General features: G+C 35.2%; 2 protein-coding genes across 14 annotated transcripts in view; one reads left to right on the forward strand and one right to left on the reverse strand.

Annotated features, from left to right (window-relative positions):
- Positions 1 to 16,439, forward strand: part of LOC138704964 (rhomboid-related protein 4-like) — a 59,126-nt gene extending 42,687 nt beyond the window's left edge. For all 3 annotated transcript variants that reach the window (XM_069833442.1, XM_069833440.1, XM_069833441.1), the window contains 2 exons: positions 10,924 to 11,157; positions 11,908 to 16,439. In XM_069833442.1, coding sequence (XP_069689543.1) covers positions 10,924 to 11,157; positions 11,908 to 11,960 — 287 coding nt within the window. In that variant the 3' untranslated portion in view covers positions 11,961 to 16,439. The remainder of the gene's footprint in view (positions 1 to 10,923; positions 11,158 to 11,907) is intronic.
- The window catches only part of LOC138704966 (uncharacterized), an 83,621-nt gene that overhangs the window by 17,317 nt on the left and 46,431 nt on the right, over positions 1 to 19,873 (reverse strand). For 8 of the 11 annotated variants that reach the window (XR_011333508.1, XR_011333510.1, XR_011333503.1 and 5 more), the window contains 3 exons: positions 13,440 to 13,584; positions 9,015 to 9,154; positions 7,986 to 8,769 (listed from right to left, as the gene is read on the reverse strand). Coding sequence is in view for 2 of the 11 variants with exons in the window: in XM_069833444.1 (XP_069689545.1) it covers positions 8,710 to 8,769; positions 13,440 to 13,584 (205 nt within the window). In the remaining 9 variants the exon portion in view is untranslated. The other 3 variants (XR_011333506.1, XM_069833444.1, XM_069833443.1) reach the window with 3 other exon arrangements.

A 19,873-nucleotide genomic window follows, 5' to 3' on the forward strand; every position in this document is an offset into this window, starting at 1 on the left:
AATAAAATATTTAAATGATACATTTCAGAGTCGTCATAGGAATTACAATTATTACAGTCAACAGCCTCACACATTCACTGGGGGTTTATGAAAGATTATTGAATTGAATAAAGTCTAAAAGACTTAAACAACCTGGCATGTCTTTAAACTCTTGTCTTACATAAATGACACCATTCTAAGCTTTTTCGAATCCAGATATGAATAATAAATAATTGGTAGAAAGTTTGAATAGATTTTCTGGAAACCTTTTACTGTAAAGTGAGAACTTTTCGGAGAGAAAAAAGGATGCTAGAACAAGGTGTCCAGTAACTTTGAATCTTTCTATTGCTTCGCATTTAGATCACGTCGCAAATTTCTTTGTCTTCCAGAGCTTTTGTTTTCCTCTCTCTTCCTTTTGTCCGTACATTCGACTGGAATCTGGCATAGTTCATCTACTCTGCTTCTAACATTAAACATTTCTCACTCGAAGGACTCAAATTGGGTTTTAACTACAGCTAGATCAAAATCTCGCTTTTGTAGCCGATTACACAGCATTTCTCATGGAATTATAAATTAAACAAAATTGATTACCTCAAAACTTTAACAGCTTGTACTATAAAATAAGATAAATGGGACTCAGAGCAGTATGGTTCTAGACCATTGAAATATAGATCCATGAATAGAGTCTTCTCTATACTTACAAGGGAGGTGTATCTGTCTCAAAAGCTCTATTTTGATGAAGAACTGATATTTGACTAATTAGAGGTCTCTGATAAAAATGGCAATAGTCACTTGTTTTGGAAATGTGCGGTTTCTGAGATATGCACTGTTAAATTTGATTGGTTAGTTGATTGATGCTCGCCATTTTGTTTGATCTTATCTCTTTATTTTTCGTTTGGAATTTTATTCAAAGTATTCTATCATTTATATGAAAGTAAGTTAGTGCACTTTTAGGCTTTTATAGTGAATGTGATCAAAATAATTAGACTTGTGGGCATTTCACCATGTCCTGGAACTTGACATTTCCTATGTTCCAGAGAACTACATATAGGTTCCATCATCAGGACAGATAGGTAAGACCAAGGGGGTTGGACTTATTACACCTGACTACCCCATCAGTCATCTGGAGTAGTGAGACATAATGAACCTAACAGAGTTGGCAACCCTTCCTGTTCCAAAACATCTTGTCCTGACCAAGAATCAAGTACTGTTTAAAGTGTTGTCCTTTACATCTGAAATGAATACATTTTTTAACTATTGTTTAACGTGGTTTCTTGTGAGTTTTCCAGAACTGCTAGCATTAACAACATTATTAAAAAGTGTTTCCCTTTTTATTATTATAGATATATATATTTTACTTCACGACCAAATTCTCTCCTCAGCCATTAAATGTCTTCCAGGACACGGTGGAATGCCCAAAGGCTAATTCTGTTAACTCATTTATTCTGTTTTTTAAAATACCTATTAAATATAAAGGCCATCTCTTCTTTTCGATAGTCATAGTCAGAACTAGCAACAAACCTGTCACAGCGACAAAATCATACCCCACCACAATATAGCCCCTGTTCATTTCGAGATCATAGATTTCGTATTGGTAGATTTTCGTCTTTCCTGAGTCTTCTTGATTTTAAAAGCTGCTTAAATTAAGTCAGATTTCTAGCAGTTGGAATTATAAAGAATGTCATTCCTATTCAGTCTATAAGATGAAAGTTTATATTCTTATTTTGGGTTCATATCAGTGGCGACTTGTGATAAAATATTGTGTATATTCACAATTTTGTGTTCCAAAACCCAAGAGAACTTGAAATCATTAGTCCAAATTAATGTGTTTAATATAAATTTCGTCATTCTAATATTTCACTATCGAGAAAAGACCATGTTTAAGTTCAAATATATATTAACAATAACAATAATGATAATAATGAAATCCCATTAATTTTATATGTTTGCTCACACGTTTATCTTGTAGGATATGTCATTATAGCATGGCACATATGCCTAACTAAAGTATTCTGAACTTTGAAGTATAGTAATTCACTGACTACATTCCCATAGCAGCACTGTATGCACATCCATACAAAATAAAAGCTCCAACAGTGAGAAATGCTGATACCTATAGACTAAAATATAAACTATTTCCTACCTCGAGAACACATTGATGCACCTGACATCTGCTGGATAGGTTCAGTGTTCACTCAACACCTTGTGCTCTTGATGAGACATAAGCGGCCAGCTAAAGACAATTTTGTCCTGTGCATGTGTGTCAAGTCGTGTAGCCTCCTTGAAGAGAGCATGGCTTTCATGTGAACCTATGTTGCCAAATTTATACAAGAATCTGTGAAAGTTGCAGGAAGTTTAAACTACTCGATTTGAATATTATACATTCCCAGTAAATCAATATGACAAATAATAAGAATAGTTGTACATTAACAGAAACAAGTTCACATGCTCTTCTGCTCTTATTGATGTACCACCGCTGGTTCTACTAAATTGTATCGTTTATATACTTCATTTGAATAATCAAATGGTTCTAAAAAATAAACTGTGGATTGTCATATAATGCACAACCTGATAAAGAACAGCATTGTTACGAAATACTTAAAACGTATAATGAGAAATTGTATATTAACTTTGTGACACTAATTTTTTTTTAACCAAATAAGTGGTACGTGATGGTGTCTGATTGCTATATGCAAAGAATAGGAGACGAAAATGGACATATCATTGTCCAAGATTAATCAGTTAGTTGTTTCAGGATCTACCTCTAACACATATTTGATAACTCCAAATGTTTCAGTGTTGTGCATGCCCTTGCTTTTTTAATGTTCAGTTGGAGTGATTTTTTTTTTTCACATAATTATGAAGTTGTCTCAAAAAGTTCCTGTACTTGGTCTGTAGCGCACAAGGAGACGACAGCACAGGGTTGCACACTCAGCAATAGTGAGCTGCAATCTTGATTTGGCAATGTGCAACATCAGGAGTTGTTATATTGGTGTTTTGTGATCATGTGCATGTGCTAGTCTGCGATTACATCATGGACAAAAAGATGGAACAACGAGACAACGTGAAATTTTGCGTTAAAGTTGGGAAATCGGCCACAGAGACATTAAACATGCTTTGGCAAACATATAGTGATGAGGCAGTGTTTCAAGTGCTACAGTCACTTCAAAAACGAAAGAACATCCTGAAAGATGAGCAATGATCTGGACTAACTTCCACGAGCATTACTCCTGAAAATGTGGAATGAATTCGACAACTTGTGCATGAGGATCATTGGAGGATGATCAACAACACTGCTGACATTGTTAGTGTGTCGCACAAGTAAATGCAGACAATCATAACGTCTGAACTGAACATGTGGCATGTCTCCCGACTCCAGAGCAGAAGGAACATCACATCGCAGTGTGCCAAGATCTCCATGAGCGTGCTGCAGATGAGCCATCACTCACCTTCAGGATCATCATCAGTGACTAGTCTTGGGTCTACAATTACGACCCCGAGACAAATTGGCAGTCGTCGCAATGGAAGAACCCATCGTCTCCACGACCGAAGAAGGTGAGACTGAGCTGCAGCATGAAGAGCATGCTCATTGTCTTTTTCAACATCTAGAGCATTGTTCATCGCGAATTTGTTCCCCAGGGCCAGACTGTCAACAAAGAGTTTTACTGCAGAGTTCTGAGTAGCCTGAAGGAGAACATTCGGCGAAAGTGACTGGATCTGTGGCGTTCAAAGAATTGGATTCTCCACAACAACAATGCAGCCTATCACCGAGCTACTCCTCGTTTGTGAGTTTCTCGTCAATCACAACATGTCATCACTTCCGCATCTGCTATACTTGCCAGATTAAGCTCCCTTCTTTTTCCCGAAGATGAAGATGCAGCTGAAAGGTCGCCATTTTCACACCATTGCACAGTGGTACCGATCACCTCAAAACCCGGCCAAAAATATTTAAAGCTAACTGACATGCACTATTTACATTTCTTATACTACATTGACTTAAGTAAGTCACAAAAAACAAAAAGCCTTCATGATATTACCCATTAGACCATTGTTTCTCAACCAGTGTTTGCGACCCTCCTTTTCAAATTAAGTTTTCATTACATATAGATAGAATTTAATTTAAAACTATGAATATTGACATTTTCATTTTAAAATATTACATATTACTGCAAGCTCACAATCTACCTACACAAGGAATTAGGACGAGGTGGTCTTTTAAAATCCAACCATTTCTCAACTGCTTCTTTATTTTGATTTCCTCTGACTTGCCATTGTTTAACTTCCAGCCTCTAAGATATGTGAAGCAAGCATTCGAGACACAAATCAAAGCATGCAATGACGAAAGACCAAATCAAAATGTTGATGTATCTATAAGTTTCGCAGCCAATGCCTCCAGTTGGTTCATAATTTTCGAGTTAGCTCCACAAACATAACAATTCTGTGAAGAAGTTTAGGTCATAGCGTTACACACTTTGCCATCTACCATAGTTATTAAGATTAATTGTTGAGTCACTTGTGCCTGCTTTCCCTTGAAGTTGTATGCAGCTTTTCTCAGATCTTTTATTTGTGTATCCATATTGGAAGCTTCTTCTTTAACAAGGTCTTTTGTTTGTTTTAAATTGAAATTTTATTGGTCGGCAAAATAGAGTAGAAGAAGGTTTAGGATTCTGCTACAACACTAGTTTTTTAGTTTTTCGTCAATAAAGTAAAGCTGTAATGTACCAAGGATGTGAACAATAATCTCAGTCTGAAAAATGCTCTTATTCTGCTCTTTGTTTATATTGTGACTGTCTGTCCCTATTTATACATAGTATTAAAAATTGTAGGTGTTTTTTTATCTGTCATGATAATACTGGTTCTTGTACTTGCATTAATCCCACTGCTATATGATCTATTAAATATTGAAGTTTAACTTCTGCACCGTCTTGCGATACAACATTTTCCAGATAGAATCTTTTCTTTAGCAGTTAAAATGTTTTGATATGATGGGTAAATGTCGGCATTAAGCTGTTTTTCTCCGTGTGTATGCAAAAGCAAAACATTTTGGCATCACCAGATTATAAAAGAGAGCTAAAGCATTATCATTAGTATATCTCTCAACGAAATTAGTGCTAGTTGATGCTGATGCCCAGGCTTTTCAAATTGTTTATGGTCTTGTTGGTGTTTTTTGCATTTCAGCTAGCACTTGTGCCGAATCAGTGTTCCCACTTTCCTTGTATTTAATTTCCACTGCGAAAGTTAATGATTCCACAAGTTCGTAACTTCTTAGAATTTCTGCTTTTCTTCGTTTTGTCCTCACATTACTGTCTTCAAAATTCTTGTCTGCTCTTCTCTTCTTTGAAACTGAAGGAAAATTGGCCTCAATGTCAGAAATTAATTCACTGCTAAAAAAAAATTGATAACTTGAAGAAAACTATATCCTTCTTTACCAGCTCTGTCTTATTGTTCAAACAATTTGCTAGAAAATCGGGAAACAGCCAGTTTTAATATTTTCGATTTTTCTTCAGAGCTTTTTATTCCCGCTTCTGCTATTGTATGATTCAACAAAATGTCTGTTGTTCCTTTCTGGTAGATGATTTGTGTTGCAATACCGCATATAATGTTTCTCATCTCCGTCTAAATGCCAACTTGCACACTATCATTAAACAAAGAAATTCTAAACAATACAATACTGATTTGTAGTGATATTTCATAACCGTAGATTGAAATAATAAACATCATTTATAATACAAAACCACAGTTCGATTTTTCATTTAGTATAAACTTGTAATTGTAATTATCAAATTATCAGTATTTTTATATACTAACCTATTCCTTCAATAGCAAGCATTTCTTGGTATATTATCAAAAGGCGCAAGAAGGCGCAATTTTTTTCTTTTATGATCTGAAAATAGAAATGTCAGACAATATCCTACAACATAAATCAGAATCGGGGAGCTTCGGGAAACTTTTGTAGGTGTGTGTGAACTTTTTTTCAATTAACGGCAGACTATATTTACTACGATATTAAATACTTTAAAATATAACGACTAATGACATAAATGATTAAAACATCATTGTGTCAGAATAATATAGACATAAAGTCAGAAAATACAATACTCGCCATATAACAAAAGATTAAGTTACCAGAAACGTGTCTCGAAACGCGCGTCAGAAATAAGCTTTGCAGCAAGAGACCAGGCACACACACAAACTCTCACTTTCAGTTCTCACCACTAACTGAGAAGAGTTGAAGTGCAGTCATCATCTGCAGTTTTATGACCCACAGGCATAATAGAATAATGGTAAGTGGGGTTCATCCTGTTATTCGCATTTCGAAAAATTGATTTTTGGCCGGGTTTTGAGGGGATCGGTACCACTGTGCATTGCCGAGATCCAGTGTGAATCACAGAAGGTTATGGACTCGCTTACAAAAAATGACTTGAAGGCCGCATTTCAGAAGTGTCAGGAATGCTGGGACTGGTGTATTGCTGCGCAAGGTGACTATTTAGAAGGAGATGGTGTTCAAACTTAGGTAAATAAAGTACTTTTTTTGTATACAGAGCTAGTACGGAAAGTTTTTGATACACTCTTGCATTAGTGTTGAGAATTATATGTACTAAAGCCCCTAAAATATGCATTTAAAATGGCAAAATATGCACTGAAAGCTGAAGAGCTGGCAAACTTACCATAGTATATGAGCCAGAGGACAAAAAAATCTCTTTATTAAAAAAAATACAAAAATTATTTTTTATTTAAATCAGATTTATTTGATTTAAATCGGATTTTTTTTAATTAAATTTTTGCTTGTATAAATCATTTGATATTATTCTCAGATTGGTATGTGCTTCACTGTTTATCAAGTACCTAGGATGAGTAATGAGGAATCAATTTACATGCTGTATTTTAACAATAACTTGAATTGAGATATGATACATTACAACATATTTTTTAACAGTTCTTCTGTCTTCTAGCTGAATGCAACAAAGGAATTGTTTGTAGCATAATAGAATTTTGCAATTTGTTTATCTAAAATCCTCTTTCTGTTCTTCACTTGTTCGGACAACAAAGAAACTAAGCTGACTTTATTTAATTTTTCAGAGACAGTCTCTCAGTGGATAGGTGAACGTAACTAATCTCTTTTGTTTTGATACTGAAGGTGCAACTACTGGACCTGTCTAAATTTTGATCTTCATTTGCAGCTATTGGAGTAGGCCTATTCTAATATTTTTCTTTATTTAACTTCTATGCTGTTACATTTTTTAATATGTAACGTCAATGTAGCAACTAATCCCAGGATTTCTAAACTATATGATTTGCATTTAATAGCTTTCATGCCTTTTCCACTCGAAGTGGGAAAAATTTAAAAAATTTTAATTCTCTCCAAACTGGATCAAGTTTTCGGCCTGGATTGATCTTTTTATGTTAGCAGCAGCCTTCTTGCTACACTTTTACAAGTAGAACAAATTAATACACTCAATAAAGTGATTTTTTTTTTCTTAGCAAAGCAAGTTACTACTAGATGTTAACTCAATAATGACATAAAACAAACTAAAAATAGAAAACAACCGTTTGAATTTGAACAACAATGGACTACAAGCATTATGCCCATTTCACACATAGACAGTGACCATCCAAACAGTACCTTTTACACAGAATGGCGATACTTTACACTTTACTGATTATTTTAGTGTATTGTTACCAACATGGATCATAGATGCGTTACAGCAATGCTAATTTTATACATATTAACATTCACTGAATATTAATGCACAATGTTGGTACATAAATTAAAGAACCATACAACAGACACAGCATGTATGAAGGAAGCCATTCAACTGTTCACTACAATGTGTTGTGCCATTAAGATGGTGACGGTTGCCAGGAAGGCACGGCGACCACTTACCATATAGACAGCACCAGTGCATGTGAAAACTCATATAATCTTCGTCCTTTAACTGTGTTAACGGTGCCATTTATACAGTTGCCAAGTATGTGTGAAACAGGCCTTGCACAACTATAAGAAAACAAAATATATAGGATGTATCTGTGAATTATTACTTCAAAAATTAATAATAATAAACATAATTTTAAAAAATAATTCACTGATTTTATCATAAGAATAATTTGATTTTATATAACAAAAATCAAGTGATTAAAATCTTGATTTAAATCATTCCACTCTGATAGAATCCCACGAAAAACAAACATTAGCCACATAATTGGAAATATTCAGACTATTGGGCTTAAAGGAATACACAGTGACTGTAATTTCTTAGTTATTGCTTATTGGTTATTGCTGATTTAATTAAAACCAATTTGATACAGTTCATTTTCTTTCATGACTTATGAAACTTTGTGATACTTTAATCTCTTCCATATTTTAAGGATCCAACTTGTTTCTCCTGTCCATAAATATAAACTTGTGCACAGAAGAAGTTCTTTTTACATCACATGAAATGAGGGGACCAAAACTTGTAATCTGGTATCATGATAGGATTAATGTCCACTTCACTATCATATCACTAAAGCACTCAGCTGATTTCCCTCAACTTCTTCAGACCATCATTCTTTGCAAGGATATCGCCAGTTTTTCTCTTTTACAACACCATCTTGCTTAACGCCTGCTGCATCCACAAATTTGATGGCAGGACCTTCACTAAGCTCCAGGCACTGTGTTTCTAGTTGCTAGATGCTGCTGAAAAAGAATGTGTTCTCCCATTTCTTTCTCACCACACAGCATTGCAAAGCTTACCAAGATTCCACCTTGTAACTCAAGATGAATTTGCTGCATAGCAAGTCCCCCTGAAACTGCAACATGACCTTTATTGAGTTATAATATATTTTATCGAAGTCCAGAAAACTAGAAAACAGTTTTTGCTACCAAAAAGAATTAAAGCATGCATGAAATATACCTTTAATATCTAAATGTGCACATATTATATGCAGGGACAACTGTGCCTCAATCATCTTAATTAAATATGAAACTTGTAATTATTAAGTTTTATTAAGATATGCAGATCCGATACAAATATCTATTTGCATATATTTCTTACCACTAGTAACTATCATGGCTTCCTGCATGGTTAGTGAGAGGGACGAGGTGTACGATCATCCACTCCTCTATATTTCTTATAGTGGCTGTTGTCGCCAGGTGGACGGTACATTGGAAAGATTGGATGTGCGCAGTGGAAGACTTTTGGAAATAAATAGTGTGAATTTGTATAACAAATATAATTAACAATAAATGAATAACAATATACATGAATGGTAAATGAGATAACAAAGAAATATAAAATAAGCGAATGAAAGTAAGACAAATTAATCTGAACAAGTATCACAACAATATCTGAATCGTAAAAGTATTACTAGACTGGGCAAACATACTTATAGGTCATAACACAATCTAATATGCCCATCACTCAATAATCAATGACTGACCTATTAACCATCTAGTCATGAAAACACTCTCTGAATATATATAATAACCATCTAGATATGAATCTCAAGACAACGCCCAGTCAGCACACTAACTCAATACATGACCCATTCAATCACAAATACCATACAATCTGACTAACCAAACTGAACATATATATAAACTCAACAACACAAAGACTTTACTCAGTATAAGGCATCACATAACTGATCACTATACATTACCAATTCCACATAGACCTCGCATGAACTGTGCAGATTGCACTGACACAAAATCTCTGTACTTTACAATAAACAATGCCCAAGAGAGAGAGAGAGAGAGATACACATTATATAAGTAACCGACGACAATTTCAAATCTCAATTATCGTTCAAATAGCAACGGAAACTCAATGGTACTCGATTCCTGAAATAGCGGCAATGGGAACCAATAAACCAAAATGGAGTAGGGAAAATACTAGAACAATAATATGGGGCCCATACTATTCTAGTTCATTACAAGGTCAAATGGAACGTAAGCCAAGGATCGTAATCGCTGCTCTATCACACGAACCGTCTTGGAACATCAAAACCTCACATTTCAAATCACATATCATCACGTAATCCCGAATCATCAAACCTCACATATCAACTTATTCTTCATCACGCGATCCCCAATACAATATACCTCAAATATGTATATATCACATAATATATTACTCGACACAATCACAATTACTTGCCCCCAAGACGTATCGCTAGCAAGCGATATTTCAAAGTACGATCCACTACAATCTCTCAAACACATACAATCGAAGATAAAAATGTCACGACGCAAATTTACCTACTCCACTGATACAAATCTGACACAAGTTGTAAGCACGCTAAATCACAAGATATACCTACATCTGAAAGAAACTTCCGTATAATGCGTAAATATGCAAAGAAATATAGCGACGCACTGTTCTCGAACTATCTATCACGATAAACTTAAGTTACGAGAATTGAAAACAGTTCGAGCTCCACTTGTCGAGTACACATGATGTTATCTATCCGGCATGCAAGTCTTCAGTCAACTTAACTATACGGTGTACGAGACCTGAGTCCGTGATGTTCTCTCTACGGCGTGCGAGTCCCGAGTGATATTCTCTCTAACTGCCCGTGACCAGGTAAACTCACTTTCTCTCTCCCCTCGTGAGACGTAATCAACCAGCCAATAGGATAATTTGGAAATAAATATGAAAGGATTCATGGCACTATCTATACTGTAGCGTCTGAGAGCGCTCTGATGGACGAAGTGACGTACTAGGTGAACGGCCATGATGGTGGGCATTGCTCATTAGCCATAATGAAATTATTGGCTTGTCCACATATGCGGATGTTTTCTGTGTCCAGCGATCAGACACCAGCTATATTCAGTTTATAGTGACAACTCTGCTCTTATAGCAAGAAATTATTCCCTTCACCAAATTGTAAGGGGTAATAAATCTATAACCTTCTTGTTATAAATGATATTGTTATGAATATTGGTACATTTTCTTTATACAGGAGTGATATTTGCTTTGAAAGTATTAACCAGCAGTGAGTCTCCACGAGGAAGAGAATTGGTGGGTGGTCTGTGGATACCAACACGTTACGCTGCGTGGGCTGAATTGATATTGATACATTTGCTTGTGCCTAATGCCTCCTTCATGGGTCACTTTGCTGGCATTTTGGCTGGTCTTATTTATACCAGTACACCTGTTGGGACTTTAATGGATGAATTGATAACATCTCTTACAGGTAAGTTGTTACACATTGAGGCAGTTAGAGATATTAACTGATGTTGAATAATTTTGAGAGAAAAATTGTTCCAGGGCCGGGTATCGAACCCGGGACCTTTGGTTAAACGTACCAACGCTCTACCAGCTGAGCTACCTGGGAACTCTACCCGACACCATTCCAACTTTTCCCTCTATATCCGCAGACCTCAAAGTGGGCTGACAACCGTCAAGCAACCAACATTGAGTGCACACTAACTCTGTGTGACTTAAATTGTGGTTTTCTGTTAACGAACAGTGACTTGTATTATGCACATCAAGCTTTCAGGTATAACTCCCTGTAAAGTTGATTTGAATAATTTTGAGAGAGTTAGTGTGCACTCAATGTTGGTTGCTTGACGGTTGTCAGCCCACTTTGAGGTCTGTGGATATAGAGGGAAAAGTTGGATCAGTGTCGGGTAGAGTTCCCGGGTAGCTCAGTTGGTAGAGCATTGGTACATTTAACCAAAGATCCCGGGTTCGATACCCAGCCCCGGAACAATTTTTCCCTCAAAATTATTCAAATCAACTTTACAGGGAGTTATACCTGAAAGCTTGATTTGCATTAACTGATGATGTTTCTAATGTCAACGAGAAATGTTCCACTGAAATGCGTTTGGTAGCTATCTTGTCACGGTTTAGTTCCATTTTTGAAGTGGGGAAACCTGTAATGCACAATTACCCCTTCTTCAATCTTCATTAAATTTGACTGGAGTGTATGTTCTTTTTACAGGGGAACAAATAATCCATGAGCCTTACTATTATGGATGGAATGGATATTCATAATAGCCAACTTCTCTTCATCTGGAATCATTACAGGCATAATAAAAATATTAGTATATACGTACGTGTGTGTGTGTGTGTCTCTCTCTCTCTCCCTCTCCCTCTCCCTCCCCCCTCCTCCCCCCCTCTCTCTCTATATATATATTGTATGTATATTAGTGTTGTGGGATTTAATCGATCAATTTATGTTGTAAGATTAATCGATCAAAAATATTTAATTGAATAATCGAGTCAATTGAAATTAATTGGTTGTAGTTGATATTAATTATTATTATTTTGTTAATACAAATTACAAATACTAAAAATTCCGACAATATTCCTCTCTCGGAAATTGCTTACTTAAGAGCACAATAGTACTGTTATTTTCTAACTATAAAGCTGGTAGCATAGGGAAAATCTTTGCACAAATACTTCAGAAAGAGATGGAGATATGAGGACAGTGACCTAGTCTACCTCTATTGAAAGTTGAAACACAATGCAAAACCCTCATTAAGTTTTATGGTTTTCCAAGAAAACTTCCACCTTGTTGTCAGCTTATCTTCCTAGCATAATATGAAATACATACTTTTCTGGGATTCGTTCTCATCCCTTATAAAATAGCCATGTCTACACTGTGTGCAAGTGAGAGCGTAACTATCTTCTTCTCTTTCTAAAATCTGGTAATTCTATTACAATAGAGGTCAGTCTTCTATTTTGATTGCTGTACTTTTGCAGTTGCAGTTTCTGTACTGAGTTTGTATGTGAAGATTGTGTGTTTAGTTTGATAAAGAAAAAAAAATCAGTTTCCTGTGGTCTGTGAAAAGTGTAAACTCCATAATGTCATATGAGAATTTGAGAGGTAAACTCGGTGAAATGTTTGGATTTAAATTGAAGGATTGTGGAGAAGTGCTTGACAGAAAAAAAAGTTCCTTCGTGTTCAGTGATGCAGGAAACATTGTTACTAAACATAGACAGCACTTAATTCGGAGCATGTGAATGCACTCAGATGTTTAAAATCATGGACGAAGCAGTATTAACTAGATAGGCTTCATACTTTTTGTTATTTACGTTTGTCTAAAGAATTACCAGAGAAATTGACACAATAAATTATAAGCCTCATAATAAATATGTTAGTAAGTAATTAAAATAGTTGTTTTGTAATATAATGATACAATATATACAGATATACAACTACTTATGCTCATCACCAAACAATAATTATATATAACAGTAGTCTATATTAAAACATTTTTTTTTCAAATCGATCAAAACTCGATTAATCAATTAAATGCAAATAGTTAATCGGTTAAATATTTTGATCGATCAACAGCACTAATATATTATATATATATATATATATATATATATATATATATACATACATACAGCATGAGTATAAATGATTTCCCTGATTACAAAAATTATTTGTGGACAAATGATTGAATGTAGAAAATTGTTTAATATACATGTGTATGGAGAAACTCTCCAAGTTTTTAAACATACCTTATAGGTGCTCGATATGGGCTCCACTTTTGTCCCTGCAGACATCAAGCCGGTAGTCCAATTCGTCCCACACACTGCTAAGTGTATCCATATCGATTGTAGCGATGGTGTTGATGATGCGGGCGCGTAGCTCTGGCAGATTTTCCTGTAATGGAGGTACAAAAACAGAGTCTTTAACATCCCCCCACAGGTAGAAGTCATACGGTGTTAAGTCAGGGGAACGTGGAGGCCAGGGCAAGATCTGCATGTCGTCTCTCTCCATGCAACCAATCCATCTATCTGTTTGGCAATCAGTCATTTAGAAATGTCCAGACTTCGTTATGGAAGTGAGGTGGAGCGCCATCTTGTTGATACATGAAATGAGCACTAGCACTCTCCAGCTGTGGCATCAACCACTGTTCTAACACATCCAGGTAAGAATGTCCTGACATGGTGGATTCGAGAAAAAAGAAGGGGCCGAACACCTTGGAGTTGGAAAGTGCACAGAAGACATTAAGTTTCGGGGAATTACGAATGTGCTCCATGTAAGCCCTACCAGGAGATTTTCTTTTACACAGGCATCTATGGTCACTAATTGATTGTACCATCGTCTAATGGTCTTGGCGTCTCGTGGATCATTATCGAATCTCGCTCGAAAATGTCGCTGCACAGTTATGACAGATTTTGTGGAATGAAATTCCAATGCTACAAATGCATGCTCAGCACCAGTCGCCATTTCCGTAAATTCAAATCCTCTACCAGTAGGAGGTGGAACTGCACAGCGTGGATAATTTGAAATAAAACTTTGAGAGATATTCTGTTTGGTAATATCAGTACCATTGCTGTATTATTCACGGTTTGTCTATTAAAAAAAACCACCTAACTAGGGCCATCATTTATACTCGCGCTGTATATATATATATATATATATATATATATATATATATATATATATATATATAGAGAGAGAGAGAGAGAGAGAGAGAAGTTTACATTTGTATTTACATCAAACATTACATTATGGCTTTTGTACCAGTACTGTTTAATTTGAGTATGTCTGGTATAAATGTCTGATGATTTCCTATATATAAGTCCTTGTATTACGAATGTTTGAAAAGTTCATAGCTAGCCTGACTCAGAAATTAAACTGGGATTATTCTGAAAATCTTTATTCAGAAATTAAACTAGAATTATTCAGAAAATCTTTATTTCTCAATGTAATCCCCCCCTGAGATTCACACACTTGGTCCACTGGTGCTGCAATGCTGCTCTACACTCCTTGTACACAGATTCCTCGAGGTCTGCAAAAAAAGCCTTCTGCTGCTGTGTTAAACTCTTCATTTGACGAAAATTTCTTCCCAGGCAAGTGAGTTTTGTTCTTGGGGGAAAAGAAAAAGAGCCTAAGGGTGCACGAGATCTGGCAAGTAGAGGAAAGGGGGGAGGGTGTGGCAACAATTCGAACTGTAGTTCGTGTAGTTTAGCAACAACGATTGCAAACATGTGAGCAGGTGCATTGTTGTGATGAAACAACACTTTCTTCTTGGCCATATCCAGACTCTTTTTGCGAATTTCCCCTTTCAATTGCTGCAGGAGATTTGAATAATATTCTCCGGTTATTGTTCTCCCTTTTGATCGTCAATCATGATTATCCCCTTAGAAATCAGAACATGGACACCATGACTTTCCCAGCCAATTGAACAGCATTTGCTTTCTTTATAGGCAAAGAATCACTGTTTTTCCATTGTTTCGACTGCTGTTTTGTCTCTGATATGTAGTATTGGATCCAGATTTCATCAGTGATCACAAACCGTCTCAAAAAAATCGGGCGTATTTTTCTCAAATCGAGCCAGACAATCCCTCGAAATTTGACATTGGACGTGCATTTGTTCCGTGTTAGCAAATGCAGAACCCATCTTGTGCAGACCTTGAACATGCCCAAGACATTAACTAAGATATGATGCATCCATTCAATTGAGATACACATAACCTCGCTCATTTTCTGCACTTTCAGTCAACTGTCATATCGTTGATTTTTTTCTACAAATTCTTCACTTGTTGCTGTTACTGGACATTCACTGCTGTGGTTGTCTTCCATACTCTCGACTATGTTTAAACAGTGTGGCCCTTCTTTTCACAGTCGAAAACACTGGAGCGAATTCCCCGAGTATAGCATCCATGTCTACTTTAATTTTTGCTGGACTCATTCCCCTTTGTACGAAATATTTTATCACAGCACGAAGCTCGATATCTTCTATTTTTGCCAATCTGTTTAAAATTGTGATTTTTCGTGCTTGAACTAATGTAAAATGGCTGCTAACAATGGTGACATTATTGACACATTTTCAATGCCATCTATGTGTCAGGCCACGAACTTTTCAAACGCACCTTGTATTTTAGCTTGTGTTCATCATTGTCTTTACATTCTGAGGCTGGATACTTAGCTTAAATTATGTGACATAACAGAAAAGACTGCTGAATAGGGTGTGATATAAATGATTACCGGTATCTTTTATTTTTATTTGAACCTTAAGAGTAAAGAATCTGAAGATATGTTTTGTGAATAAGGTGCCTAGTATCAAACTTTGCAGTCTTCCACTTTCAAAGTTTCTTTAAGAGAGGTAGAAAACTATTTCAATATTTGCCCCATAATTACTGTGTTTGCTTGTACGTTTAGGGAAGAAAAGACATGGAACCATTCCTATTAATAGAAATTTCAAGTTAGATACAATAATGTTTGCAGATGACTAGTTTTATTAGTCATATGTAAAGATAATTTGCAATGGTCAGTACACAGTTTAAATTTGGTAGTCCAGGAGTACTCTGTGCAAATATCCATAGAAAAAAAAAAAACAAGATTTATGGCCTTTTGTGATAAATAACCAGTACCAAGTAAAATGTGTCTAAATAATAAACTCCAAGGTCTCAACATGATTACTTATTTAGCTTATAAACTATCTTTTCTTGAAAATTTAGATATACCAGAGATTATTTTAAATTCAATAAATATATTGGCATCATTAACCGAGTTCTGAAACCATCATTAGTTAAAAAATCTACCCATATTCCTTTATATAAAATAATGGCTAAATCAGTCCTTTGTTATGGGAGCAAAGCGTGGACTCTCAGGAAAACATACTAACAGCATGTGAGATGAGATTCATGAGATGAACAGCTACTTCACCAAATGGGACTAGAAGAAAAATGAAGATGTGCTATAAGAACTTAATATATCACTAGTTCTAGATTGCATCTATAGACAGCAGCAGAACTGGAAGGAGCATGTCTTGAGAATGGACCCATACAGGTTCAGTAAGGCAGGGGTTCCCAAACTGGGGGTCGTGTAAAGAGCTGAGGGGAGTCGTGAAATGAATTGCAAAATAAAAGAAAAAACGTCTTGTTAACATACACTACATACAAAACATTCAACATAATAAAAAAGTTACAGTAGTTATTTACTAAAGTAAAAAATAATTTTATTAATGCAACAAATATGCCTGTTCTTCAGAAAGTATCTCTCAGACCTGGAACCTGTATTTGATACCCACATAGTGATATCACTTTCAAGTTCAATGAGATTTCTCGTCTTTGCTTTGATGGCAATCATAGATGAGAAGCTTATTTTGCATAAATATGAGGTTGCAAATGTTATCAAAAATTTAAGATCTTCGTTTGCAAACCCAAGGTATTCATGCATTCTTCTGATCCACAACTGGTCTACACTCTGTGAGAAACATAGTTTCAACATTCCAGCAGTAGGTATGTAGTAGGCCTATATATTGAAAATTATTATTATTATTTTTTAATTTCAGCTAGTTGAATGCAACTGTATAAAATGAATTTAGTATCCATCTGTGACTGTCATATTGTTTTGAGTGTCTTCCAGAAAATACTCAAAAGGTGTTGTTCAGAATTGTGCAAATTTAATTTAACAAACTTAGTATTTGACGTATCACACAAAGCTAAATTTTCCACGAGTTCTTTAATGCACTGCAATGCATCACATTCCTTCTTGTTAATTGATGTAGATCAGAAATCAAGTTTTTTTTACAAATTCTTTGATTTTATCCCTGACTATTATTATGTTAACTCGTACCTACTATTCAAAGTGTATAATACTGTAAGTGTTCAAAAATATCAGCAAAATAGGTTACTAGAAATAATCTTCATGTTATATTTCATGTCATTATTGCATTATATTTTTCTGTTTTGGTCGTTCTTTGGGTGGTTTCCAGTAATTTTGAGTAAAATTATCACTGTTTTCGATTTTACAGGAATTTGTATTTCTTGAATGGGGTTAAGTACTCTACCACTTCGGTAGAAGGGATCGCATACAGAAGTCACGCCCAAAAGTGAGTCGTGCTTTCAAAAGGTTTTGGAAGAACCCCTGCCCTAAGGCAATAATAAAATACTGTCCAAATGAAAATGCTCTCTGGGATGCCCCATGAATAGATGACATGAAAATTACCTTCTTCAGGCTGTAACAGATATTTTAAGACTACTATTCGACAGGATGATGATGATGATGATGATGATGATGTTTGTATGTTTAAATTGTTTATATTCACTAAAAGCCTACATTGCTATATTTGATCTTAAGATTACTCCCATGCTATATTAATAGATTATCCATTTCCACAGAAATGGGGGGGGGGGGATGGGATATACAGTACAATATATTGAACTAAATGAAAATATATTTTCATGTCCTATAGACCATGTTTACTTTTTCTAAGTCTTGCAAATACTCAAGAAAGCAATGCAGTTTTTCAGACAACACCTTTTCCTTTTCCATGAGTGATAGCAGGAGTTGCTGATATGATAGCACATTTACAAAGAAATTTCAGAACCCATTACTTTGTTGTTCTCTGTAGTGTACCTTCAAATATTCAGTGTCCTTCAACTTCTCTTCTATGAATTGAGTTCCCCTTGAGTTAAGACTTCTGAATTCATGTTACATGCAATACTGTTTCTTTTTGTGATAGTTTACAGAGGGTATAAAAGAATGTCCTTTCACTGGCAAATGAAGTTCTATCAGCATTATGTTTTATTCATGTTTGATGGAGCCATTTCATGCACATAGCCATCATATCCATCTGACATAAGTCTAATTGTAATTGCTTTGCAAATGGTGAAAAAAAGTACTTGCTTAATAGACGCACTTTTTTCCATAATTTTTGGATTAAAAATCCGGGTGTGTATTTTATGCGACGAAAAAATTTTAGGGAAAAAAATCATAATTACCTGACATCCCACTTGATAACCACAGCTGCTTTCGACATCAGACATTCAAATAGTATTGAAAATGATCGATTGTACGACTTTGAGAAAGTCACTATATTGAATGCTTCCAGCCAATAATGCAAAATGTGTAATACAATGAAATGAATAAAACATGTAGCACAGTATAACCTAAAACTTAAAGCTTCATTGCTCATGTAACATCTGTGGAATATAATAAATGAAATGAAAATATATATATATATATATATATATATATATAAATATCTCAAAAACTAGGTATACTTTGTGAAAGTAACAGTACCACTATTCTTATCTTATTCATTATCGGTACTAATGTCAGTATCATCATCCTGTACTGCAGCATCACTTCCATCATCCTCTATTGCACAATCACTTCAATCATCATCATCTTTCCAAATAACATCCCCTTCTGAACCATCAAGAGCATTCGAAATGCCTGTCTCCAAAAAATTTTTTGGAACTGCTGCTGGCAACGTCATGTCCTAAGCCTTTCTTATCCAATCACACATTGTTTCTGTGGTTGGTCACTGGATTTTTCCTGTTGGCGTCATATTGTGGCCTCCATCTGCCATCCACTGCCCATACAGTTTCCTGATACTGCCTTTAAATGGTTTGTTTATGCTAACGTCTAAAGATTGGAGAACAGAGGTGAGACCACCAGGGATTACTGCAACACAGTGAAACCTCTCAATAGTGGACATTTACCAGTAATTAAAAAGTGTCTGGTGTTCAAAAGTGTCCGCTATTGGGAAAATGGCATAAAATGAAACTATCATATTTTCACATAGGTTTTTGTAATCATCAGGACCCGGATAGTTATGTACTAAAAATCAGTAAAATATGTGTATATATATATATATATATATATATATATTTAATCATCTTGAAATATGTAATAATATCATTAAAATGCCAAGATATATGTAACATCATAATATCAGAATTTCCCTACATTTTCATGAAATGTGCTGCCGATAGTCTACCTACAGAATCACATGTCTTAACATATACCACATTATGGATCTAGTACTACAACTATGTATAATAATCTGGAGATGTATGTATGTAAATAACTCAAAAATTGAAAATTACATATTGCTCTTAATTTTTCAAATTATGATCCCCATAACAATAAGGAACAAACATGTATTTCAAATTATCAAATAGAAAACTTCTGTTATCACGTAACATGG

This window comes from Periplaneta americana, chromosome 8 (assembly GCF_040183065.1).
Source record: "Periplaneta americana isolate PAMFEO1 chromosome 8, P.americana_PAMFEO1_priV1, whole genome shotgun sequence".
Classification (NCBI taxonomy): domain Eukaryota; kingdom Metazoa; phylum Arthropoda; class Insecta; order Blattodea; family Blattidae; genus Periplaneta; species Periplaneta americana.